Raw genomic sequence first — 26,560 nt, forward strand, 5'->3', positions numbered from 1 at the left:
CTTTCTGTCTAGAATGTTCTTCCTTCCTTTCTTTGCTTGCCTCGGTCAACTTCAAAGTTTAACTCAATTGCTTCACCAGCCCTGGAATGTTCTTCCTGAAATCCCAGCCCAGAAAGACTCTTGCACCTGCCTCTGCAAAGGCTGAGAATCTGCGTGCAGCCCCGTGACTGTCATCATCCTGCACAGTCACCCCCATCCAGCATATGCTTGTGCACACACACACACTTGTTCGTCACTATTAAAGGAACAGAAAAGAGGCAGGTGGTGTGCACATGTAATCCCAGCTACTCAGGAAGGTGAGGAGGAGGATCCTGAGTTTGAGATCAGCCTGGGCAACTTAGTGAGACTCCGTCTCAATAAAATAAAATAAAATAAAGGGCTAGGGATGTAGCTCAGTGGTAGAGAGTCACTGGGTTGAATCCTCAGTACCCAGAAGGCATGGGGGGACTCTTAGCGCCACTTAAATGAAACCACCACAACATACCATTTTCTACCTATCAGACTAGCAAAATTCAATGAGTCCCAAGACACTGGGGTGGCAAGGAAGCAGGCACTTGACAAGAGCATAAATTGGAGCATATTCTGAGAATTGGGTGACATCGATCTTTCCACATTTAGTAGGCACATAGAGCAGAGGACATGCATCAATGTGTGCAGTGGCAGAAGGCTGGGAACCACCCAAAGGTCCATCACTGGGGACTGATGAATGAAAGTGGCGCCCTACTGCGCACGCAGCATTATGTAGCCAAGAAACAGAGAAAAGTTCTTTATTATTAACATGGAAGGCACACTGAGAAGTGTGCCAGGGGGCAGCACGGGGAGTTTCTACAACGGCTGCCATGGTGTATAAAGGGAGAAAATATATACAAGCATTTGTATTAGATGCACAGAGAATACATGAAGGTCGTATTGATGGCAACACACCAGGAGCCTCCAAAGACAAGGCCTGAGAGTCTGGGAAACAGGAGGAGGGGGAGCCTTAGCTACCCCATATATCTTTTTCTGTCTTTTAAATTTTACACTTAAACATTTTTTATCTAATTTAAATAACTTTTTAACAAAGGAAAAAACTTGCCATAAAATGGAAATGAAGGTAAGTCCTAAGCATCAAGATGAAGAAAGATACCTTGAATTTGTTTCCAGGGGTGAGAGGGTCCATGGCAAATCTTTACCCTTGGGCCAGCTGCCCCCCACTTGCAGCTAGGCACTGTCAGTTGAGGGTCAGAGAATTAGAATCTTGTTTCGGTACGAGCCTGAGTAAAACAGAAGAAGGATAAACCTGCTATCAGTGGCTGGGGAAAATTCACGAATGAATGCATACCAAAGCCCAGAAAGAAAGATTAGAATTGGGGGCCCCAGGGCTCTTTCACCACGGCATACTATGACAAGGACCTCTTGTACCCATAAAGCTCCTACTAAGAGCCTCTGAGGATCCACTGCCTGAGCATGCACAGGCTCTGGGTTCAATCCCCAGCACCACCAAAAACAGAAGCCTCTGGAGACCATCTGGAGGGAGTGTTGGGTGGAGGGGCTCCAAGGCTAGACCCAGGTGACCTCCACAGGAAAGACCAACCAGAGGAAGGTGCAGAAAGGCCCATCAGCTCCAGCGACCCCTTTCCTGGCCAGCCTTGATTTAGAGCTGACTGAAAGGTCCCCTCCCCACCCCCACGTAGCCAGGGTATAATCTGAGGGTCAATGCTCCTGGGGGAAGCTCTGCCAGCCTTATAAGGGAGAAGGCTGGTTATAGACACCAAACCAGCCTCAAAAGAGAAGATGTTACAAAAGGGACACAGGAGTCTGAGGGGCTGGGCAGGACCAATGGCTGAGTCCTCCAAGGCTGGCTCAGGTCGTGCCCCACCTGCCCTGCCCTCCCACCTCCCCTCTCCTTACCTTTACTGCATCCTCACTTGCTAACCCCACCCCATTTGGATCTCAGCACAGGCTTCAGGCCTCAGTCCTGAAGGCCAACCCTCTGACAGCTCTTCTCCTTTGTCTTGGTCAGCAGAGTTAAACAGGTTCCTGTGCCTGTGTGTTTATCCGTCTCCCTGACTACACTGCTGACTCCCAGGGGAAGGGAGCCATCAGGTAACCCTGGGTTTGTGTCTCCTCCCTCTCCCTTGGTTCAGGGCTCAGGCTCTGGCGAGCAGCTGTGCTCAGCTGGTCAGCTCCCTTGGGGCCAGGACCAATCTCCCCCCAGTTTCAGGGTGGCTAGCTGCCCCCTGCTGAAGGGGGTTTGGCAAATGCCAAACTATGTGCCAAACTAACTGTAAGAGAAACAGCATCTGCCCTCCCCCCTCCTTCTCTCCTTGGGAGCCAGAATGCTCCCAAGTCCGCTCCTGTCACTCTCTTGCTACCCATCTCCCTCTAAATAACACCAAAGCCACTTAACAGGCATGAGAGGTTTTACCTGGCCTGGCCCCAGTTCCCTACCCCCCACCTCCTTCTGCTCCGGGCAGGTGGCCTTGCTGTCTAGTAGCAAGCACCTTCCTTCCTCTGACCCAGTGCCTTGCTGTTATTCCCCCCGGGAATGCTTCCCCTCGAGGCTGGCCTCATCCAGGCTCTGCTGGTCTAAAATCACAAACCCTGCAGCAACTAGCTCTTTCTATTGCTCCCACCATAAGTCAATCTCTCCTTTTCTGGCACCTCCAGAGTCACCCCTTGCTCTACCCGGGGGATGGCTGCTTATAGGGCCTGAAACAATGGAGCCACGCCTTCTGGCCAGAGAGCAGGCCACACTGGACAGGGGGACAAGAGGGTGAGGCAGGGTTGCTGCAAGCTGTCTGAGCTCCTGGACCCAAACGTTGGATCTGCACAGGTGTCTCCAAGGGTTCTGGGAACTACACTCTCCCTCTGCAGGCTCCCAGCCCAGGGTCTACACGAAGCCTGTACCTTGCCCTCACCTTTGGAGGTAACCCTTCTATTAAACCTTCCTCAAATCACCCAACTCAGGCAGTCTCTTTCCTTTCAGGTCTCCATCTGGCAACACATGTCTGTTGTGAGCTGTCCCCCACTAGACCACAAGTTCAGGGAAGACAGGGACCCTTGACACTCTCTGAGGCACCTCAGCCTCTGTGTCACCACTGGCACATGGTGGCAGCTCACCAGGTGTATGTTAAATGAGTGTCTGGAGAAAGGGAGGATCAATCTGATCTGGAGAGAGGTTGGGGGGCTGGAGGACAGGCTCTAATGCAACCCGAGCTCAAATGCAGCCTGGGCAACAGTGATAAGGGGCTTCTCCCAAGGCGGGAACCCTGCTATGTCATGCTTTGCACTTCTTGGCAACCTCGGATGGCTCTGGGTTTGTTTTCTTTGAATGTCTTCCCACTGGAATGAATTCCCCATAGGCAAAGGCCACGTCTGTCTTGCTCACCACGGTATCCTGAGAGTTGGAACAGTGCCTGGCATACTCAGAAGACGCTAGATCCACATTTGTTGAATAAGCTAGAGGAAAACGAGTTCTCCAAAAGAAATAACCAACTGGCCGAGGACCTCAACAGCCTGATTGGGTGGATTGGACATGGGAGAGGAAAACAGAGGAGGACCTACGGGTCCCACTGCAGGGGAGCGAGCAAACTAGGGCTTGTAGAAAGATGGGGCTGAAGGGACCCAGGCTGATGACTATTAGGGAGGTGGCCGCTGTGACATTTGGGCAAGGCAACATGAGATTGGTGAGGAAGAAGGGGCAGAATTTCATCACTGTCTGGCTATGAATGAATAAGATGACCCTGGAGTGTTTTGCTCATTCTATGCACTGGGAACTGAGGCCACACTGCCAGGCCTTCGGTTCTGACAAGGGAGTGGCCGGTGTCATCCTGTTTCTAACCTGTCTGAAATGGGAAAGCTGCAGAACGGAAGTGGCTGGGGGGAAAGGTTAAGTAAAATCAAATCTGACCACGTTTATTAAAAGTGTGACCAGAGACATAATAAAATAAAGAAGTGTGTGAGCACAGAGATCTGTACAGAGAAAGCTACAGGCCGCTGTACCCTGAGGCCTCCTAGGTGGTGGTGGCCACAGGGGGAGTATAAGAACCATCTCCTTGTGAGCAGAGAAGGGGTGTTTGGGACCCTGAGGAGTTAGGCAAGCTGGAGGAAGAAGCCAGCAAATAAAAGGAGGGCAGGCAGGGCAAGAGGTAGAACAAGGAAGGGTGGACAGTGTCACAGAAGCCAAAAGAACAACCTTGAAGAAGGGAGAAGCAGCCAATGCTGTCACACGTCAGAGGAAGGCACTGGTTGGACCTGAGGGCCCCATCCTGGTGGGGCGCCTGACTGCTGGCCTCTGGGACTGGCTGAAGAGCTGGCAGGGCCAAGTCGGTGTCTGTGAAGAGCCTGCTGCCCATCCCAGCAAGGCCTTCCTGGCATCTGCCCTAAACCTCATTTTCAGCAGATTGCCACTGTCTCACAAATCCATTCTTTCTTCTCCCCGTGGTGGCAGGGCTCCCAAATTTTACCTAGAGCCACTCAGCTAAAGATCACATTTCCTCATTTCCCTTACAGCTAGGTGGGACCCTGGGACAGGGACAGGGCATTTCTAGGTCTTGCTCTTAGCAGAAGGCCAAAGTTCTCCTTCACATACACTTCATCTCCTTCTTCCCGTGACTGGAAGGCGGAGGTGGAGAGGGGTAACTCCACCCGCACCCTGAGGATGCGAGCAGCACCCAGGTGATGGAGGAGCCCAGAGGCGCAGGAGCCTGGACACCACCAGATCCTGGCGCCAGCCTGTACCTTCCAGACAGTGTACACTCTGTCTCAAGACGCTCTACATGGGGACTTCTGTTAGGGCAGCCTAACTCATGGGAACACACCATTTAAACTGGTACAAAGGCCATCCTGGATCAGATGGGCAGTTGCTCAGCTCATTGCTGCTAGGAGCCCCAAGGGACAGTGAGAGAGGCCATTGGCATTTCCCTTGATGAGGTCCTCGGTCTCCACACACCAGGCCATCTTAATCACCTGCTACACAGCCATCATTCATAAATGGGTCCAAACCTTTCAGGAAGGGGTCTGTCCCTTCACTGACACAGCCTAGAAAGGAGTAAGAGCAGTCCGTGGCATGCAGCTGCAGCCTGCCTCCCTGACCTTTAATGGGGCCCACATCCAGCTCCTTTTCTCCTCCCACCAGGTCAATCAGTGCCTGGGTGCATGATGGGGTTGCCATGCACACAGAAATGCTCCATGCATCAGAGGGGCAGAATCACAAACACTGCAGTGGGATAGCACCAAAGGTAAAGACCATGAACCTGGAGCTAAAGGCCCAGGTGTGACTACAGCCATGCTACTCAGCAGCCAAGTTACTGACCCTGATGGGCCTCCACATCCTCAGCTGCAGAGGGTTACAGTACAAGCTTTTAAGACAGGTGTGTGGCATGTCTATAATCCCACTGGCTCAGGAGGCAGGAGTTTTGCATGTTTGAGGCCAGGCTTAGCAACTTAGACCCTGTCTAAAAATAAAACAAAAAGGGCTGGAGATGCAGTGCGGCGGTTGCATTCCCCTGGGTTCAATCCATCCCCAGTACTACCAAGAGAAAAGAAAGAAAATCTTCAGGACCCAGGGCTCCATGAAGAGTTTCTAGACTCAACACCAAAAATACCATTCTTTGAACTTCAGTACAATTAAAAATTTTCATTCTGTCAAAGACTATGAAAAAGATGAAAAGATACAGGGTGAGAGAAATTACAAACAACATATCCAACAAAATTCTTGTATACAGACTATATAAAGAAATCTCAAAACAATCCAATTAGAAAATGGGCAGCCAGGTACAGTGGTGCATGCATGTAGTCCCAGCTACTCCAGAGGCTGAGGTGTGAAGATAGCAAGCCCAGGAGTTTGAGGCCAGCCTGGGCAACATGGTGAGATCCCATGTCAAAAAAAGAAAGAAAAGAAAAAAAAAAACAGGCAAAATCCCCCACACATTTCACCAAACAATAGACAGCAAATAAGTACAACAAAGGTGTTCAACATTAGCCTTTAGGAAAATGCAAATTAAAGTCATAATGTATTGCTACAAATCTATCAGAATGGGTATAATAAAAAAATAAAGATAGGCCAAGCATGGTGGCACACGCCTGTAATCCCAGAAGCTCGGGAGGCTGAGGCAGGAGGATCGTGAGTTCAAAGCCAGCCTCAGCAAAAGCAAGGCACTAAGCAACTCAGTGAGACTGTCTCAAAATACAAAATAGGGCTGGGGATGTGGCTCAGTGGCCAAGTGCCCCTGAATTCAGTCCCCCCCGCCCCAAACCAAAAATAAAGATAACACCAGATTCTGGTGAGGATGTGGACAAACTAGATCACTCTTACATTGCTGGTGGGAATGGTACAGACACTGTAGAAAAATTGTTATTATAGTTATTATAGGACCTAGTTATTATAGGACCCAGGAATTGCATTCTTGGATATTTATTGCAGAGAAAAGAACACTAATGTTTATACAAATACCACACCCAAGTGTTTTAGCAGTTTTATTTATAAAAGCTCCAAGCTGGAAACAACCCAAAGGTCTCACAATGCATAAAGGTGAAACCAGGTGCCTGGGATGCTACCAGCAATGAAAGGAAACAAACCATTGATACAACCTAGAAGGTTCTCAAGTGAATTACACTGAATGAAAAAAGCCAACCTCCAAAGGTTACACCTTCTGATCCCAGTTAAATGCTACTGTTTCAATGACAGAGGTGGAGGAGAGTAGCAGTTGCTAGGAGTTGATGATGGGGAAGAGAGATGGCTATGGTTATAGAGCATGAGGGAGAACTGTGGGTACTTGTTGTTCTGTCTTGGGATGGTTACATGAATCTATGCATGACAAAACCACACACACATAAATCTGAATGAGCCCTGTAGACTGTACCAGAGTCAATGTTCTGTGTGTTTGGTGCTGGGGACTGAACCCAGGGGCGCTCTACCACTGAACTACATCCCCAGTCCTTTTTGAGACATGGCCTAAGCTGCTTAGGCTGGCCTCAAACTTGTGATCTTCCTGCCTCAGCTTCCTGAGCAGCTGGGATTACAGGTGTGCACTACTGTGCCAGGCCAATATCCTGGTTCTGATATGGCACTAGATATGAGTCACCACCACTGCAGGAAACTGGGTGAGGTTAGAGGCACATAAGACCTCTTTATATACTACTCTTCAATATCCAGTGACTATTTCAAAAGTAAAATTTAAAGAAAAATCTGTCAGAGATGCACACTGACCCACATTTACAGATTAAATGACACAGATCTGGTATTTGCTTTAAAAGATACTCCAACGAGCTGGGGTATGGCTCAGTGGTACGGCCCAGGTTTAGTATGCATGAGACCTTGGGTTTGACCCCCAGTCCCAAACAAAAAACAAAACAAAATGGCAAAGCAAAAAAAATAAATAAAATTAAAAAAATACTGTAGGAAGAAAGGATAAAGAGGAAAAAGTGGAAGAAATAGATGACACAAAGTGTTGATGCTGGGTGAAGACTATCTAGGGGTTCTCATACTTTCTAATTTTGTTTTTGGAAATTTCCAACATAAAAGTTCCCAGGGGTATGTGGTACAACAGAAGGGCTAAACCTAGTTATCAGCTGGTAGCCTATGTGTTGTTGTAACTTCTGAGCACAAATCAAACTCAAAACATACGGTTCTGTTTCTTTACAAAGCTTTATTATGAATTTTTATTATGGGTCTTTCATAAATCACACTCTTCATTTATCTCTGTTTACTACCTTCTCCCTTCTAGAGGTCCCACAGAATCATTAAAAAATAGAAATCTATAAATACACATTGAGGATTATGCAGTTTCTACCTAGCGACAGCAGCAGGGCCGGCGTCTAAGTGGTCTGTTCCTCTCCCAGCGGTTCCCCTGGAACAGTCACAGCACTGCAGCCTCTGGAATCTCAAGGGCAGAATCAGCCCCCTTTTCCAATGCCCACCTTGTCCCTTAGCACAATGGCACTTAACAGGTGTTTGTTTTGGACAGTGAGGGTGACTGCGGACCTGCAGAAATGCTTACTGGGGTGACTGCTCCAGAAGGCAGGGTGAAAGGCAAGCTGGGGTCAGTCCTAGCCTGACCTGGGGATTGTATTTCAACTCACTAGGCCAAATGCCAAGGGCGATCAGACTCCCACAAGGGAGGGGGTTTGCACATAAGCTCAGGCTAAGTGCTTTCTGCTGAGAGCCTGAGGTCTCTACAAACCTGACGAATTCCTATCTGGTCCAGAGTGGAGGAATCTTGATTTTTTTCACTATCATATCCTCTTCAGTTCCTGACAAGCCTCTGTCACCTTCCAGGCAAAGGGACAGAATGCCCTAGAGAACACTGAGTTTAGAGGACAAAGTCTCTACCAAACTGTCAAGTTGAGATTCAAGTTTCCAAATTCACCAAAGGAATAGAAAATTCAGGGATGACTGGAGGCTGGGGACACAATTCAGTGGTAGGACACTTGCCTGGCATGCGAAAGAGCCTAGGTCCAGCCCCAGACTATGAAGAGGAAAAATAAAATAAAATAAAAGATTGTGGAAGCCGAGTGGCCACAGAAGTCATGTCATGGACCTCAGAACTCTAACCCGGGGAGCATCGTGCCCATCTTGTGTTAGCTTTCGGGCATCCCTGGCATTTTTCTTCCTTGCATTTGGTTTTACAATCTCCCTTATGAGACCAGCCAAAGGATATCAACTTGCCTGGCATCGTCTTTAAAAACTTATTTTCTGCTCTGTAGGGTACATCAAGGATGAAGTCTTCTCTCCCAGGAGGCAGAGGGTGAGCAGATTCCGCCCGGCTCCTTGGAGAACACCTCTGCACAGGCTGCAGGCTCCTCCCAGCCTGCTTCTGTCAGCGCCCTCTGGTCCATGCCAGTCTTCTAGTCTCAGCCACCTCTCTCAGCTTGTGGAATACAAGGCCAAGCCAGGCCTCAAAATCCCACCCTGGCCTGCTACATCCTTTTCCTATTGTTTAGAATCTATGGCTCCTTGATTAAGTCACAGTGTCACATATCCCACACTCCAGGCTCTTGTCAGGGAAGACTTTTTTCCCAGGAGGGGATAGGTCTTGGGCAGTTCTCCAAGCATACATTCCACAGAGGGACAATAAATGGCAAATCTCTCAGGATGGCCCTGCTTTGGGGAACTCTATCAATTGCTGGCCAGAGCATCAGCACTGCCCTGATGTGTCATTGTCCTGGACATTAACATATCTGCTCACAGCTCCTGACTTCTGCCAGCCCCACGTCAAAGCTGTGATGTGTGGTCCTCCTGCTTCCATCATTATGAGGGAGTAGAGTACAAAGTTACTTTCCATCAGCTCAGAGAGCATGAGCAACCCAGGTGAGGAGGGAAATAAGAATGAGGTTCTGGGTTGACGAATGGGTGCCATAATTGTTCATGAGTCAAAAAAAAGAAGCCAGATATCCTGAAATACACACAGGGCAAGGAGTCCTCCTGGCAGTAAGCAAAGCAGCAAAGGACACTTTCTTTTCCTGCCACTTTCCCTGTTCTTCCAGGTTGCAAAGGAATCAAATCCTGTGATGATAAATGAAGTGACCAGCTGCTGCCACCCTCTAGCAGGTAGCAGTATGGCCCTATGGATTAAGAAAGTCTCATTATTACTATTGTTTTGTCCTCAACCAAACATCCGGTGAAAACAGATAATCTGAATATAAGGTCTGCTATTAAAATCATGCCCCATCACATCCTGCAGCTGCAGTTTGGCCACAAGGAGGTCACTCTCTCTTCTGTCCTCCAGAGGTTTTTACTTGCCCAGGAGAGTGGAATCCGCATCTCTGTACAAGCCAGGCTTCTTTCTCAGCTCACGAGAGGGACCTAGAAAGAAGAAGAAGCAGGGAGCCTGCTTGGTGGGGCCCTTCCTGCTGTCTTACGGGAACCAGCACCAGGGCTGTGAGGGGTGGTCACCGGGCTGCAGGACACTCAAGCACTATGGAACGAGAAGTGCACGTGGGAGTAAGGAGAGGCAAAGGGAAAATATTTTCTCTCACCAGAGTGGTGTTAAACCCACTGGGAGCCTCCTTCCCACCAAGAACAGAAAAGCTGGCTGAGGCAGACTCTCTGCACCTGGGTCTCCAACTCACTTCTTCCTGCGGATCTTGGGTTTCTTCACAGGTCGCAGATAGGGGTTATCGATGACATTCTCCTCCCCATTCCGGCTGCCCGACAAGGAGGGGTTCTGCTGCAGGACAGAAGTGTTCTCCTTCTCGGCTCCAGAATCATCCTTTGAGCAAAAGCCGAAATAAAGCAAAACACCAACGGCATGAGGGAAGAGACTGTGCCCGTCACAAGAACTACCATTAGCGTCTCTTTTGACTGGGAAACAAGAAGGCCGAGAGCTGCCTTCTTTCCAATGTTCCTATCTCTGCCCCAGGTGCACTTGAGGCCCAGGCAGTGGCCAACTCTGCTAGGAGAAGAGACTATTGGCTTTGACCCAGTGGAGCAACAGTGGATCCAGAATCCCTCGAGAGGCGGGGACATGAGTTAGGGAGAATGGAGGCCTGGGAGAGGCAGGGAGTTGCAGCAACAATTTCAAAGCTTCAGGGAAGAAGCCCAACCCAGTGGGGAGATAAAGAAAAGGGAATTCACCCTGGATGCCTTGCAGGACTTGGAGACACAGGCCACAGGCACAGGGTACTCCTAGGCCAGAACCAAAAGAAATCATAACAGATTTTTCCCCAAAGTAATTTCTAGAATTTACAACATGGTATCAACAACCATCTCCCAGCATAGCTGAAACCTCTCCGGTCCTGAGGGTTCCCAAGGCAAAGCTCAGAGCCTGCAGGTACCATCATGTGTACCTCATCAATTATACTCTCCTTTGTTTTGCATGTTTTAAGGTCTATGACCAGTGACTCATAGTTTTTCCTTTAACAAAAATATCATTATTACTCTCTTTTTGCAGTACCAGAGATCAAACCCAGTGCCTTACACATGCTAGAAAATTGTTCTATTACTGAGCCACATTCTCATCCCTTTTTACTTTATTTTGAGACTGGGTCTGGCTAAGTTGCCCAGATTGACCTTGAATTTGTATCTTTCTGCTTCTGCCTCTTGAGTATAAAGCAGTTTTTTTTTTTTTTTTTTAAGATTTACTTTTTAGTTGTAGGTGAACACAATATCTATCTTATTTCTATGTGGTGCTGAGGATCGAACACAGTGGCTCACACATGCTAGGTGAGTGCTCTACCTCTGAGCTACAACCTCAGTCCTAAAGCAGTTTTGATTGTTTATTTTTTGAGGAAAATGTTTAGTCCACATACTTTCAGTACGATTCCAGTTAAATCACAATTGTGTACATGTAGGAAAAAAGGTGATAACCTGAAATTTTAAAAACTGTCCTGGGAGTAAGGGTGATTGCTCTCCTTTTCTAATTTATATTCTTCTCTGTTTTGCATGTTTTTAAAAGTGAGGCTGCAGGGGAAGAGGGAAAAATCATACCAAAAGTTTGACCTAGAAGGACAGAAGTGTTCTCCTTCTGGAGGGACCAGAAGCTGGTTGGATGGCGCCCCCTGGTGACACATGAAGGGTTTCATAAGAAGAAGAAATCACAGAGATTCTTTTTCTGCAATTGGAGGCTGAAGCCCTCACCAACCTCAACCAGGAGAGGAATGCCATCAAAACAGACAGCAGAGTAGAGCACAGTGACCAGGTAGCACAAAATTAACAGATGGTTCTCAAGGGATAGATGACCCAGGGTGTGGTCACCAGTCTTCAGCTTACTGGGCCTGGAGAAATTGGATGGTTTCTAGGTTCTACTGTACACTCTAAACCATGGATTGTCCCGAGGGAGCCAGTTCCCTGTAGGGCCCACATGCTTGCCCTCTCCACTGTTCAATCAAGTGGGACCACAATGCAACCTGGGGCTATTCTGGACTTTCTGAAGACCCTCTTCAAAGAGAGTATTTCAAGATCAACCTAGCTCTTGACAGACCTGATGCCAGGCACAAGATCTGCCCACAGCCAGGTCTACCATAGACATGAAGCTCCCAGCCTGACTTTTCTTTCTTTTTTTTGGGGGGGGGGGCTGATATTGGGGATTGAACTCAGGGGCACTTGACCATTGAGCCACATCCCCATCTATTGTTTATTTTATTTAGAGACAGGGTCTCACCGAGTTGCTTAGCACCTTGCTTTTGCTGAGGTTGGCTTTGAATTTCTGATCCTCCTGCCTCAGCCTCCCAAGCTGCTGGGATTACAGGTGTGTGCCACAGCGCCCGGCTCTGAAATTCTTGATGGCTTGACTGAGTAGCATCTGCCTTCATCCTATCATTTCTTTACCATCAACATCCTATCCCCAAAGTTATTGGAAGGTCACTTCACTGTGCCTTAAGTGTGTTTTAACACAGGAGATGACGCAGCCAACAGTGCTGAAAAGCTACCCCTGGGACCATGCTGGAGGGTAATGAAGGTCCCTCCATTTTCCTTCTTATGTCCCACAAGAGCAGGATGACAGCTCTGTATCTTCCACATACAGCTGATGGAAGTAATCACCTTCTTGTCCCTTTCAGGGACAGGCAGCCTCAAGATGGGGAAAAGCAGGGGTAGTGGATCCAAGTAAAACATCCAACTGACCAACTGAGTTCTAAAAGCATGGGAGCAGAAGGGTCTGTCAGAATCTCCTTGAACCTGCAAAGGTCAGACACAGGCAAAGGCTCTCAGGACCCCCTGCTCTGGGGTGACTGCTTCCAGTCTCATGATTGTCACTACTACTCCCATGCCGACAACTCCAAGCCCACCTCCAGCCCTCACCTCGCTCTGACCTCCAGCTCCTACAGCCACCTCCATACAGGTGCTGGTCAGCATCGCATGCTCAATGTGCCTAACATTCCCTCACCAAACAGCTCTCGGTGTTCTCCACCCTTCCAAGCGTTCAAGCCATGCTTGTTTCTTTTTGTTCTCTGACATCCTCTGTCCAGTGTGTTAGGAATCCTCCAGGATTCAGACCTTCAGATCAGGCAGAATCTGACCACTTCCGCCACCTCTGCTGTGACCCCTGACACACTGCACCAGCTTCTAAGGGCTCCTCCTCCTCTCATGTCCACACGCTTCAGGGCAATCAGAGTGATGCTTTCAGAAGTTCAAAAATGTCTCTCCTCTATATCCTCCCATGACCCCCACCCCTCCCAGCAGCTGATGAGGCCCATCTGATCCAATTCTCCTTGGATCTGCCTCAGCCACTGTTTCTCAGGCCCTCTGCACCGGCCACACCCTCTGCCAGGCACTCTTCTCCAGATATCCACAAGGTTCACTCCCTCACCTTCTCCAAGCCTCTGCACAGATACCGCCTTCTCGGTGATCTACCTAAGCACCCCATTTAAAACCGAAACCTATATCCTCACCCTGGATCTTCCCCTACTGTATTTCGTCCAAGGCACTTTCATCTTTAATATGCTACTTAATGACTTAATTACATGTTATGTTTATTTTTGTTCTTCCACTGCCAAACACAGGCTCCTAAAAGAGGTTTTGTCTGTTTTGTTCATTGCTTTATCTCAAGGAGCAGAAGAATACCTGGCTTGTACTAGGTACAAAGTAAACATTTGTTGAGTGCATGACTGGTTCAAATATTCATACAAAAGTTTAGACATGTGGATTGCCTGCACAAGGCAACAAGTTCAAATGTATGAGAGGAAAAAAACATCCTGTACTATTTTAAAATGAACAGCTCTGCTGGGCATGGTGGTGCACGCCTGTTATCCCAGCAGCTAGGGAGGCTGAGACAGAAGGATTGCAAGTTCAAAGCCAGCCTCAGCAATGGCAAGGCACTAAGCAACTCAGTGAGACCCTGTCTCTAAATAAAATACAAAAAATAGGGCTGGTAATGTGGCTCAGGGGTTGAGTACCCCTGAGTTCAATCCCCAGAAGCCCCCCAAAACAAAAAACAAAAATGAACAGCTTCTTTATGTTCAAGTACATGGAAAAATCAGAACTAGATTAAACAAAGTAATTACTCCTTATCAATAATCCTACAAATGCACTGTCTTCAACAGATAAAAGAATAATTTAAAACACCGGTTCTTTAATTTGCTTTAACAATATCAGTGAATGCTAGAGACAGAAAATCACCTAAATGTCCATAGTGGACTCATTACATTATTACATCCATAAATGAAACTGCGAGGAATGAAGGAGCTCTTTCTACACCAAGATACATACAGCCACAAAGCGAAAAAAACAATGGGAAGACCATTTGTGATCTGCTGTTTGTGTTTAAAACAATTTTTAAAAAAATGTATTTTAGTTGTCAATGGATCTTTTATTTTATTCATTTATTTATATATGGTGCCGAGGATCTAACCCAGGGCCTCACACATGCCAGGCAAGTGCTCTACCACTGAGCCACTACTCCAGTCCTGTTTAAAACAATTTTAAACACCCAATGTCTCTAGAAGGATACACAAGAGATTGGAGAGACAGATGCTTTGTTGGGAGGGACAGAATGAGAGGAAGGAATGTCATTATACATCTTTTTTGTTCATTCTGAATTTTGAAACATATCATTATATTTCCCAATCCAACAAAATAAGAATAAATGCCTACATATAAACTCTTGCTAGAATCTTAGTCTCCAAGTCTCTATTTTACTTTGTACAGAAGAGCTTGGGGCTGTACAACCTAAAACCGCAGGGGAGAGAAGGATGTGTGCTGTGAGCCACCACGTGCCAGGCACCTGACATACATTAGCTCACTTTATCTCAGGCTCTCATCCCCTTGAGGTTGGTGTTCCCATTCTGATGTGCACTTGTAAAGACACAGACTCAGGTATCCGTTAACACAATTAAAGTCACACATCCGGCAAGTAGCACAGCCTGGATATGAAGCCATGACAGTCTGCCCCAGGGTCACGTCTTTCTCCTCTTTGCTGTCTATACTCCTAGCTCGGCCTCTTTGTAGCCTGGGGTCCTCAGGCAGCCTCAGTTCCCTTACCACAGGGACCTACCTCATGTCACAACCTGTGTTAGGCAACACATCTGTGAGCCCTTTAACTATACAGTACTTACAAATGTCTGGTGGTATTTGCTTAGCTTAGAAGCCTCCTTCTCATAAGGTGAGTTCAAAACAGAAGTATAAAATAACAAGTTCCACTGCTTTAAAGCCATGAGCTTCCAGCTTAATTCTGAAAGGGATCAGTCAACACTGAAGGAACATGTATGTTCAAGCAAGGATGATCTTCAGCAAAGATCAGCGAGCACATCTCACTTGCAAACTGAAGTTGCTCCTGCCGTCTGGTGCCTCCCACCTTAGAGTACAGGAGAGGCCTTCAGTCTAACTATGTCCCCTAAGGCTCCAGACAGGGCAATTTTAAAGGATAGCTGAACTAGTAGTCTGAACAGAAGGACCCAGGGAGCCTTGAATGCGTTACTGCCTCCAGCAGCTCTAGGATTCTGCTTGGCACTTTCTCTCAAGATGCAGGAAAAGAGAAGAGTCTCATTCTTTTACCTGCCAAGAATGGCACATCCCTAACCTGAAAAGAAAGTACAGCCTAAAACGAGCTCTGACTACCACATCTCCTCACCCTGTCTCTGCCCATACACACTATCCGCTATCCCAGGCAGGGAATATCCATGTGGTAGCTAGTCCCCTGATGGGCGCTGGAGCGTATCCCTCCTACCCACCAATTCTGTAATGCTTCACTCTGTCCTGCACCAGAGTCCGACTCTGAGACTAGAGCACTCCCATCAGTCCACAACAGGCCCTTCTTCAGCAGGGCTGGGGATGAAACTCAGGGCCTCACACTAGGCAAGCACTGTACCACTGACCTACATCCCCAGCCCTCTTTCTTCCACCTTAAAAAATAAAAATGCCACAAAAATACCTCTCTAAATTCCTTAATGTTTCCCCTCCTTTGGTCACCTCTCCATCTCTCTCTTTCCCCTTTTACAGCAAACGTCCTAGAAACTGTCTGTGCTAGCACTGTCCAACAGGACTTCCTGTGATGACAGAAATGCTCCATATCTGTGCTGTGCAGTAAAGTGGCCTCCAACCCTAGGTGGCTAGTGAGACTCAAAATAATTTATTTTTTGGTACTGGGGATTGAACCAGGGATGCTTTAGCACTGAGCCACATTCTCAGCCATTTTTATTTTTCATTTTAAAACAGGGTCTCACTAAGTTGCTTAAGGCCTTGCTTAAGTTTTTTTGGCCTTGAACTTGCAATCCTCCTCCTGTTTCAGCCTCCTGAGTCGCTATGATTATAGGCATGTGCCACTGTACCTGGGCAGGAATTGGTTGTTAGTTTTATTTAGCTTTAATTAATTTAAAAAGCCACATGTGGCTAGTAATGGACAGTACAAGTCTATATTCATTGACTCCAAGTTCTCTCCTGTTCTCTGTGAATTAATGCCAGGGCCTTACTCTCATTCTTACTGAAATTGCTCTTATCAGGGTCAAAAACTACATTCACATTGCCAAATCCAATGGTCAAATTTGCAGTCCTGTTACTGTAACTGCAGCTCAGGAAGCAGCTGATGGCTCTTTACTCCCTGAAATTTTCCCTTCCCTTGGCCTCCAAGACCTGTCCTCTCCTGCTTCTCCTCTCACCTCTCTGGCACAGCCATCTCAGTCTCCATGGCTGCTTCCTCCTCATCATGACCACGAAGTAGGGGACAGCTCCACGGCCTGGTCAATGCACCTCTTCTCTTCTTTGCAGTGGTGGGGACTGAACCCAGGACCTCATGCATGCTAGGCAAGCACTCTGCCACCAAGCTAACCCCAGCCCTTTTTATTTGTATTATGGGGCAGGGTCTCACTAAGTTGCTGAGGCTGTCCTCAACTTGCAACCCTCCTGCATCAGCCTCCCAAGTTGCTGGGGTTACAGGTGTGTGCCACTGCACTCAGCTCCTTTTCTTTCTAGTCCTCATTTCCTTCCTAGGAAAGCTCATTTACTGTCATGGTTTTGAGTCCACGTACATGACAACCAAATTGACATCTTTAGCCACAATTTTTCCTCAAACTCCAACATTTGGACCCAGCTCTCTACCTGACATCATCAGGTTCATGTCTAATAAGAATCTCAAGCTCAACACATCTGCACCTGAGCACCTGACTGCCACCCAGACAGCATGCAGCATCAGTCTCCCCTATCTGGCTGCAGACAACTCCCTATTTCCTGTCGTTCAGGCAAAAATCTTGGAGCCACCTTTCACTTTCTCTCCACCTCCAACATCTCACATCTGTTCTACCAGTTGGTGCTGCTCTGTAAAGAATCTAGAATTTGACCAAATGATCTTCTGGTGGTTTCATTGCTTTTGCCCCTACCGCCATCCCTCAGCTTATTGCTACAGCCTTCCAGCGGCTCTCCGGCTTCCGCTCTGCCCTCTGTGGTCTACCCTCAACACTCCAACCTGACTGATTCTGTTAACAAACCTCCATGAGATCCTAACCTTCCTCTGCTCATTATCTCCCTGGCTCCCATCTTACTGAGTAAAAGCAAAAATGTTTAATAAAATGTTTAAGACCCTGTAAGTCTGAGTCCCCCATGAGCTCTCTGACCTCATCCACTGCCTCCCCCTCGTCCACTCCACTCTGGCATCCTTGCTGCTTAGCTCAACAGCTAGGCCTCCACCTCAGGGCCTTTGCATCTACTGGTCTCACTGCCTGAAAAACTCTACCCCCAGATGGGAGCAGGCATTGATCTCTTTAAGTCTTTATTCAAATATCAATTTTATTTTTTTGCTTCTTTTTAGTTATATACATGACAGTAGAGTCCATTTTGATAAAGTTATACATGCATGGACTAGCTCTTATTCTAATTAGGGGCCCAGTCTAGTGGACACACATGATGGTGGGATTCACTGTGGTGTAGCAGATATCAAATTCTAATCCTGTACTCCCTCATCTTCATCTTCACTTCCTATTTTTCCTTAGCTCCATGAAGTTTGTCTGTATTTCTTCCTTCTAATTCCCCAGAACCTGGACCTGAGCCTGGCCTGGCAGGTGCTCATTCAGTATTTGTTGAATGAATGAGTGAATTCCCAGGACATGGATATGTCTCTCCAGTTGGAGATCAGGTTACACCTGGATCATCATGGGCCTATCCCAGGGTGACAGGCCAAGGGCTGGATGGGCCAGTTGGGGGGAACTCTGAGGCAGGCAGAAGACAGGACCCACCGTGCTGATGTGGAGAGCGAGGTTCTCTGTGTCCGTCTGCTCATCCTGCTCCGAGGAATCTGTCTCTTCCATTTGTTGCATCTCCAGCTCAGATGGAAGAAGAGCTGTCAGGTAGGGGATGGTGAAAGGTCTGGCAGCAATCACTGGGGAAGTGGAAGAAAGCATGATTCCACTGACAGGGAGTTCCTGCAGCCTTCCCAGAGCCTTACAGTAAAATGACGGGCAGCACCCACAGATAACACTGGTTCATGTGCTCCAAACATGTACAGAACGGGCCCAGCGATGCCCTGTGGCTTTACATGTGCCATCGTTAATCCTTGTTCCCACTGGTACATAAGCACAACTATCATCCCATTTGACAGATATAGAACCCAACACACAGACAGGTTGACTTTCTCTAACACAGAAAATAGCAGAGTGGGATCCCAACTCAGGCAATCCCAACTTGAGAGCCCATTTTTAGCAAGGAAAACTGAAATCAGATGGAACTGGGGCTATCAGCAGAATCTCAGCAATGCATTGGCTTTGTGATCTTATACCCAAGGTCAGTTAACCCCTCGAAGCCACATTTCTACAGCAGAGCACTGATATTTTCCGCCTGAAGGACCTAAGAACTCCAAGGGTGAGTATTTCCCTGGATCTAAAAGACATTTATGGTGAGTGGGAATTTCTATCCTTCCAAAAAGCAATGAGGATGAAAGAAAGAAATTGATTTAAAAACAATACTAATGGGCTGAGGATATAGCTCAGTTGGTAAAGTGCTTGCCTCGCATGCACAAGGGCCTGGGTTCAATCCCCAGCACCACAAAAAACAAAACAAAACAATACTAATTAGCCAGATATGGTAGTACATCTGTAGTCCCAGCTACCCAGAGAGGCTGAGGTGGAGAATTGCTTGAGCCCAGGAATTTGAGAGCAGCCTGAAAAACACAGTGAGATCCTATCTCAAAAAACAGGTAAACAGCCTATAATCCCAGCAGCTCAGGAGGCTGAAATAGGAGGATGGCAAGTTCAAAGTCAGCCTCAGCAACTTTGTAAGACCCTAAGAAACTCAGTGAGACACTGTCTCTAAATAAATACAGTGGTTAAGCATCCCTGGGTTCAATTCCCAATACCAAAAAAAAATAAAAATCTAAAATTTAAAAATAAAAATTAAGGGTTGGGGTTGTGGCTTGTGGTAGAAGCTTGCCCAGCATGTGTTCGACCTCGACTAGGTTTGATCCTCAGCACCACATAAAAAAGTAAACTGATAAAATAAAGTTTAAAAAATAAAAATTAAGTGTGAGTCTCTGTATATTTTATGGAAGAACGTGATTATCAGGAGCTACTAAAAAATTATTTTTACTGTGGATCAGAAATAGATCAGGCAGGGCTGGGGATGTGGCTCAAGCAGTAGCGCGCTTGCCTGGCATGCGTGCGGCCCGGGTTCGATCCTCAGCACCACATACAAACAAAGATGTTGTGTCCGCCGATAACTAAAAAAATAAATATTAAAATTCTCTCTCTCTCTCTCTCTCTCTCTCTCTCAGAAAAAAAAAAAAAAAGAAATAGATCAGGTAGCCATAAGGAACTAGGATTCAATGCTACCTAGTAGCCCTTGACCTTGAGTTACCTACTTATTGCTCTTCTTTATAAGTCTGAGGATCCTACAAAGGTGGTGATAATAATAGTTGCTAACCTATAGGCTCATGAGATTGAATGGGATGATGTACAGGAAATCATCAGAAGTGTCTGGCACTTGTAATGTCAGCTGCTATTATTCCAGAGCTGGGCATCTAGTAGGCATTCGGTGCTAAGGGCCTGTTGAATCAATGAATCACCCAATCTCCCTGTTTATTTTTGTATAAACTGAAGCTTCCTGTAGAGGTGAGGAACTTATTCAAAAAGGCCAAATAGTGCAGAGACGCAAAGTTAAATGAGATGGAACCTGGGGAAGGGTGTTATGCAGGCAACTGCACCAGATGCCGGTGCTCCTTCTACTTCTTGGGCTGCCACTTCTCCCCTGAGTCTCTGTGAGTCCTAGGGCTCAGCCACCCTTGTGGAAACCTAAACTCAATGTACCTTGAGCAAATAATCCCACAAAGGCATTTCTGTTTTGAAGTTATCAGATAGAGACAGGCTCTTAAGAGTGGAGAAAAGGAGCCAGGAATCTGAAGAATAAGCTGCCATCAGAGAGAAAGACAAAAGCTTATTCATTTCTCCCCACCAAGCCAATAGAAAAGAAAGATGGCGTGATTATCTCAAATGACAAAGACAGGGTCCACAGAGGAAGCAACTCTTACATGGGAATGTGCTGACGTCATCTTTGAAGAGACTCTGCGTCTCGCCTGTCTTGGCCATGAACCGGGTGAGTGCCCGCTCCACATCGCGCCTCTGGGATGCAGCCTTCTCCCGCAGGACCTGGTAGTCCGACACAGGCTTACGGTAGGTCTACAAGAGAACAGCAAAGACACCGGGTAAGCTGAGGTACCCTTCTGCTCTGATGGGTCCCTGACTTGCTGTTGCTAGGTCCTTCCACCCCCAAAATGACCCACTACCATTATTTACTGTAGAGATCTCCAGAGCACAGTGAAGGGATAGAGAGATGATGGTATAACCACATAAATATTTATTTGTAATCTTAAAAATTAAGAAATGTGCAAATGATTACAATAGAGCTGGCTCTGGCTTTCATTCAGTGCCTATGACAGCTGGTCTCAAGTGTAAGAGACACAACCTTAAGGAATAATGGGAGTCCCCCCAGGGAGCTGTGACAGGGACCTTCAGTTCCGTCAGTGTAATATGACATCCTGCATTATATGAGTGGCTGCCATGTGGATTTGCCGATTGTACTATCCTGTTTTCTTAAATTCACCCTCTCAAAATGGACACATTGCTCCAAAAGATTCCCTTAAGAAAAACAGGCTGAAGACGTTATCCTGAGTGCTGCAAATGAACAAGAAAATGACAGATGCCACTCCTTCTGATTATGAGCTTGCTGGCAATCACTGTGGAAAATAATCGAGATCTAATCTGAATAAGAAGTTATCCAAAACATGGCAAAAGAGATATTTTAACAATGACATGAAAGTATGAACTCTTCATGATATGGAGACAAGGCTTTTAAAGGAGGCAATCAGAAACATTTCCACATGTCACTGTTAATTCAAGTGTGTCACCTCTATAGTTCCCATATCCATACTTAAACAGACACAGAATTCTCTGACTAAAATCTTCCGCAAATTAAAATGAATTATTTATTTAATTATTTGTTTAGGTACTTGGGACTGAACTTAGGGAAGCTTTACCACTAAGCTACATCCCTTGACTTTAAATTTTTTTAATTTTTGGGGGGGTGCTGGGCATTGAACTCAGGGGCACTCGACCACTGAGCCACATCCCCAGCCCTATTTTGTATTTAATTTACATACAGGGTCTCACTGAGTTGCCTGGCGCCTCACTTGCTGAGGCTGGCTCTGAACTTGCAATCCTCCTGCCTCAGCCTCCTGTGCTGCTGGGATTACAGGCGTGCACCACCGTGCCTGGCTTGTTTTTATTTTTTGAGACAGGGTCTCACTAAGTTGCTGAGGCTAGACTTGAACTTGTAATCTTCCTGCCTCAGTCTCCCAAGTCACTGGGATTACTGCCACGCACCACTGTATCCTGAAAGATTATCTATTAATGTGAATTATGTTTGTACAACATTACATTATAATATTTATAAAAATAAACAGGTATTTATTAGAATATATACATAATATTTTCACCATCAGTGACACACTATAAGAGTTAAAAAATGTTATGGGTGGAATTGTGTACTCATAAAGAACATTTTAGACATATTCAAGTCCTAACCCCTAGCACATAAGAATATGAACTTATTTAGAAACAATCCAAATCAGTTTGATCCCCAGCATCAGGAATAAACAAACAAACAAAAACTACAAAATTACCTATAAACTCACCAAATATGGACCATGACATTTTGTAGACTATCCTTCTAGTTTATATCTATGTGATTAAGTACTTTCAAATGTTTAGGTGGAACAGGCAAATTCTGGCTTCAATCTTTGTTAGTTACACTTTTTGGAGGCAAATCTGAGAACATTTTTCTCACTTGTCATATTGTTTCTCAATGGGAAAAGATATTGTGAGCTCTGAACTGCTCTTTTACCAGAATTCCAGTCAATTTACTGAATTCCAGCCAGACAGACAGTAGGAATTGATAGTCAGAGTCCAGTGCTCCTGAACGCTGCTTCATAGTCACCGTCCCCAGTGTGGCATCATCACTCACCGGAGTTTTGATGTAGGTGTGGGGATCTGGAAACTCAGGAAAATGGCTGGGGATGTGCGGTGGGTGGGGTCGGTTCTGCCCTGCAGTGAGGGCCTTGGGGGTCACTGGCTGATTGGTCACTGGAGCTGCAACAGAATCAATCACAAGTAATTAGTCCTCCTACTGAGAACCTGGTTTCTACAGACTATGGTCACTGTCTAAACTCCTTTTTCACTGGATCACAATTTTCAAAACAGCAGGCACTTGTATTTCTATCAATAAAAAGCCTCTGATGATTTAAGGACCTGAGAAGATCACCCCCACAATGTTCAGGATTGCTAGACGACCTTGGTTGACATTACCATCTATAATAATCTGCCCTCAATCTTTTAGGTAGATTGGTGTCTAGGACCAAAGCAGGTACCTTAAAGGGTATGCTGAAGAATGAAGGAAGTTAGATGGGTTACTAACTCTTTTTTCAGAGAATCTAGGGTGGCTGGGGGGCATGGCTCAGTGATAGGGTATGTGCTTAACATGCAGGAAGCCTTAGGTTCAATCCCCAGCAAACACACACACACACAAATTGTTCAGAGACCCCAAATAACAAAGGTATACACTCAGCTGGAGAAAGTTAGTATACGTTTAAGTGATTACTAAGGGGGCTGGAAATGGCACCTTCCGCTGCTATGCTGTGAGAGGAGTTCTTTAAAAGATGCCAATGTGAAAAAGTGACTTTAAAGGAAAAAAATCCAGTGAATTCTTCCCAAGTCCTACAAGCCCAAATTAGTTGGTCCTGTTCAGTTCATGGCACCCAGTTTTATCTAAGGCTGAGTCACTAAATTTTTTGTTTAAACAGCCACATAGTAAATATGTTAGATTTTGTGGTCATACAGTCTCTGTCACAAAAGCAATCACAGAAAATAAATCAATGTGGCTGAATTTCAATAAAACTTTATTTACAAAAACAGGCAGCAGGCTGCATTTGGCCCATAGGCCATGGTTTAGCAACCCTTGATCTAAGGAAGAACAACAGCTTTCATGTTTTTCAAGCAGCATCATTCACTCTTCTGCACCTAAAGCACAAGAACTGTAGCAATATCTCAGAGATGGCTTTTCTTTTTGGCAAATAAACTTCACATCCTAATCCTGTAAGCCAAGAAATAGATTAGAAGTAGCCCTAAAGATTGGAAGAGAGCCTGCAGCAAGGAAACAGCTACTAATCTGACCCCTGACCTAGTCAATAATTCATTCCGCAAGCATTAACTGAGCACTTACTGAGTATTTCAGTTCAAAGTCACTTACGGGCAGTGATGACCATCCTCTGAGACCGTTTGGCATAGGCAGGGAGAGTGTCCACATTGAAACCTAAGAGACAAGAAAACAAATCACTGCCCAGTCAACTGAACTTTGTACGGGAAGGGGGTAATAGTGTGGAAAATGACTTTAACTCCCACTCAAACCAATGTACTGTCCTTCACAAGAAGCTACAGTGGAATCCCCCAACAGGGAGTTAGGTGGTCTCTTAGACCAGTTCTCTCATGGTAAAAGCACATCAGGAGAACTATGAGGGAATCCAGACCACTCAGCTGACATGGGTGCCTCCTAAGGACTCAACCCTCTCTCATGACCTCAAATCAGTTGCATGGAAGAATTTGAAACTGGGGTGTACTTACCCATCTCAACCAGAGTGACCACAATATCTGACAGCGTAGGCTGGGTCCTGGCTGTGTGCTCACAGTAAGACTTGGCACTCCTCCCAATTTCTGAAATGTCTATGAGAGGATCGAAAGCATGAGGTCTTATTCTCAGTTCCTCAGAAAGTTAAATATAGAATCACCATGTGAAGCAGCAATTCCACTTCTAGGTCTATACCCAAATGAATTGAAAGCAGGGACTTAGAGATACTTACATATCCATGTTCATAGCAGCATTGTTCACAACAGCCAAGTGGTGGAGAAAAATTATTCTCCACTGACAAGATAATGGATAAATTGTGGGGCATACATAGAATAGAATATTATTCAACCTTCAAAAGAAATTAAATTTATATATGTTCAACATGGATGAACTCTGAAAACTCTTTTGGCAAATAAAATAAAATAAATGAAATAATCCAGACACAAAAAGGTAAATACTTTAAGATTCCACTTATATGAGATGCCTAGAAAAAGCAAATTTATATAGAAAGAAAGTAGATTAGAAGAAAAGAGAAATGGGGTGTTATTGTTTATGGGTAGAGTTTCTGTTTGAAATGATGAAAACTTCTGGAAATGGATAGAATTGATCGTTGCACAATATGATGAATGTAATTAATACCAATGAATTGTACACTTAAAAATGATTAAAACAAGCCAGACATAGTGATATATGCCTATAATCCAAGCTATTTGGGAAGCTGAGGTACATTCAAGGCCAGCTTCAGCAGCATAGTAAGACCATGTCTCAAATAAAAAGGGCTGGTGTGTTAGAGTGCCCCTAGGTTTAATCCCTAGGAACATATACAAACCCCCTGAGAGAGAGAGAAAGAGAGAGAGAGAGGAAAGAAAAAAAAAAAAGAAACGGATGGAAGCAGGGAGAGAAAGAGAAATAACAATAATAAGAGAATAATCAAGAGCTTACAATTTTCCTATCTCAGAATGTTTTACATTTAAATCTCACTTATACTCACAACTCCCTGAGGTACAATTTATTACCCCATTTCACAAATGAGGAAACTGAGGTATGGGAGGTTTAGTGACTTGCCTAAGTTATTAAGGGACATAATAATGACTTATACCCAAGCCTATCTGATTCTGAAGCCTGTAAGTCACTTCATTCCCCACCCCCGCTTTTGCCTTAAGTCCTAACACCATTGCAGTACAAGGCATAGATCTGATGTTGGGTTGACTAGAAGACAGCCTAGTGTTTCCTGGTACTCACAGCTTTGCAGCATTTCTGTCAATGTTTCCACAGATGCTTTTTCAGCACTCTCAAACCCTGCTTCTGTGAGCAAGGAGCTCACAACCACTTGCAGGGTTCTCCTCCGGGCCAGATGATAGTTATCTGCAGGGTTAGTGGACTGTTTACTTCCTGATCTCTGTGAAATTGGCAGGAGAGCAGGGGAAGACTTTCAACCACAGGACAAGGATACAATCACATAGTTCCCACATCATCAATGGCAAGCCAAAGTTCTTTTGCTATATACTTAGCAATGCTTAATATTCAGAATTATAAATCTTGACCAACTAAGTAATACTTTACCACCCAGGGTGCTCTAAATAAGAGATAACCTTTCTTCCAAACTCTAAATAAGAGATAACCTTTCTTCCAAACTAAAACGTTCCAGGAGGAAAAACAGCTTTTTCCCCCCACTTTCTGTGTTAAGAGATTATCAGAAAATATAGCTGAAGAAACATGTATGAAAAGATTGAATAAATCTACTTCCGCCAAAAGAAATAATCTCTCTCTTGTTCCATCTCTATACTATTTCATTAGCAAGGAAAAATAAAACAATAACACATAAAGCTGAAGACATCAAGGCAAAGGATAATCGCACAGAAATGTAGAGAAGCTAAATATTTTGAAACGGAATCCTTCCCAACTTTAGATGGCCAATAAGAAGGTGAAAACGGCTTCTTTGGACCAATCAGAAGGTGTTCCGGGTTCCCACCCACCCAACAGAGAACTGGCCAATCAAGACGCAGATCCACCAACTTAGGAGGCCGTCGCCAAGTCCTAAGGAGGGGGGGAGACGTTCGGCCTGAAACACCCTCCTCCTCTCAGAGCTCCTGGTGGGGCTGGATTTCTGGGCATGAGCGTGTTGCCCAGGCCAGGGCAAAGTTACAGAATGCCCAAACTCTCTGGGCTTCAGCCCTGCGCCTCCTTCCCTTACCGTTCCGGAGCTGCCGGCCCCGGCTGCGGCCGCCGTGTCGGCCATCTTGCTCTGGCGTCGTGTGCGCGAGCGCGGGGTGGGATGGGACTTGTAGTCACGGGGCGGGGAGTCGGGGAGAGGCGGGGCGGCGCGCGCCCCCCAGGTTTTCGGAAGCCCAGTGGCACTGGGGGTGAGGAGCGTCGATGACTCTGAGTTACGCGAACTTTTGTGAGAGAATTATTCTTGAGGCCTTCGGTGAGCTAGGGAATAGGCCAGGAAAACGCACTTTGGGTTTTACTGATTAAAAATAAATTATTTTAATGTGAATCGTTTCTCATAAAGAGCATAATCCTGAGAGGACCCCTGGAAGTCGCCTG

The 26,560-nt window shown here is 46.0% G+C and overlaps 1 protein-coding gene across 2 annotated transcripts; it reads right to left on the reverse strand.

The window, feature by feature from the left end:
- Positions 1 to 812: 812 nt before the first annotated feature.
- Positions 813 to 26,258, reverse strand: Taf8 (TATA-box binding protein associated factor 8). Of its 2 annotated transcripts, XM_026383551.2 has the most exons (9): positions 26,205 to 26,258; positions 25,253 to 25,409; positions 24,007 to 24,105; positions 23,636 to 23,698; positions 22,355 to 22,479; positions 20,364 to 20,511; positions 18,082 to 18,224; positions 10,054 to 10,193; positions 7,672 to 9,787 (listed from the first exon to the last, which is right to left on the reverse strand). In XM_026383551.2, the coding sequence occupies exons 1-9, from the start codon at positions 26,247 to 26,249 to the stop codon at positions 9,775 to 9,777; spliced, it is 933 nt and encodes a 310-aa protein (XP_026239336.1). In that variant the 5' UTR covers positions 26,250 to 26,258; the 3' UTR covers positions 7,672 to 9,774. The 2 variants fall into 2 exon arrangements, with proteins under 2 accessions (XP_026239337.1, XP_026239336.1); XM_026383552.2 differs by lacking the exons at positions 7,672 to 9,787; positions 10,054 to 10,193 and adding an exon at positions 813 to 1,253.
- Positions 26,259 to 26,560: the final 302 nt, after the last annotated feature.

The sequence above is a fragment of the Urocitellus parryii genome, chromosome 8, assembly GCF_045843805.1.
Source record: "Urocitellus parryii isolate mUroPar1 chromosome 8, mUroPar1.hap1, whole genome shotgun sequence".
Taxonomy (NCBI): Eukaryota; Metazoa; Chordata; class Mammalia; order Rodentia; family Sciuridae; genus Urocitellus; species Urocitellus parryii.

Bases quoted from the DNA above. Each gene is read 5' to 3' on its own strand.
- Taf8 (XM_026383551.2), bottom strand. From the start codon at position 26,249: ATGGCCGACACGGCGGCCGCAGCCGGGGCCGGCAGCTCCGGAACG. The intron at 20,512-22,354 runs GTGAGTGATGAT...GTTCTCTTGTAG, and splicing joins ACACCTACATCAAAACTCCG to ACCTACCGTAAGCCTGTGTC. The intron at 18,225-20,363 runs GTAAGAGTTGCT...CCACTTCCCCAG, and splicing joins TGACGTCAGCACATTCCCAT to TGATTGCTGCCAGACCTTTC.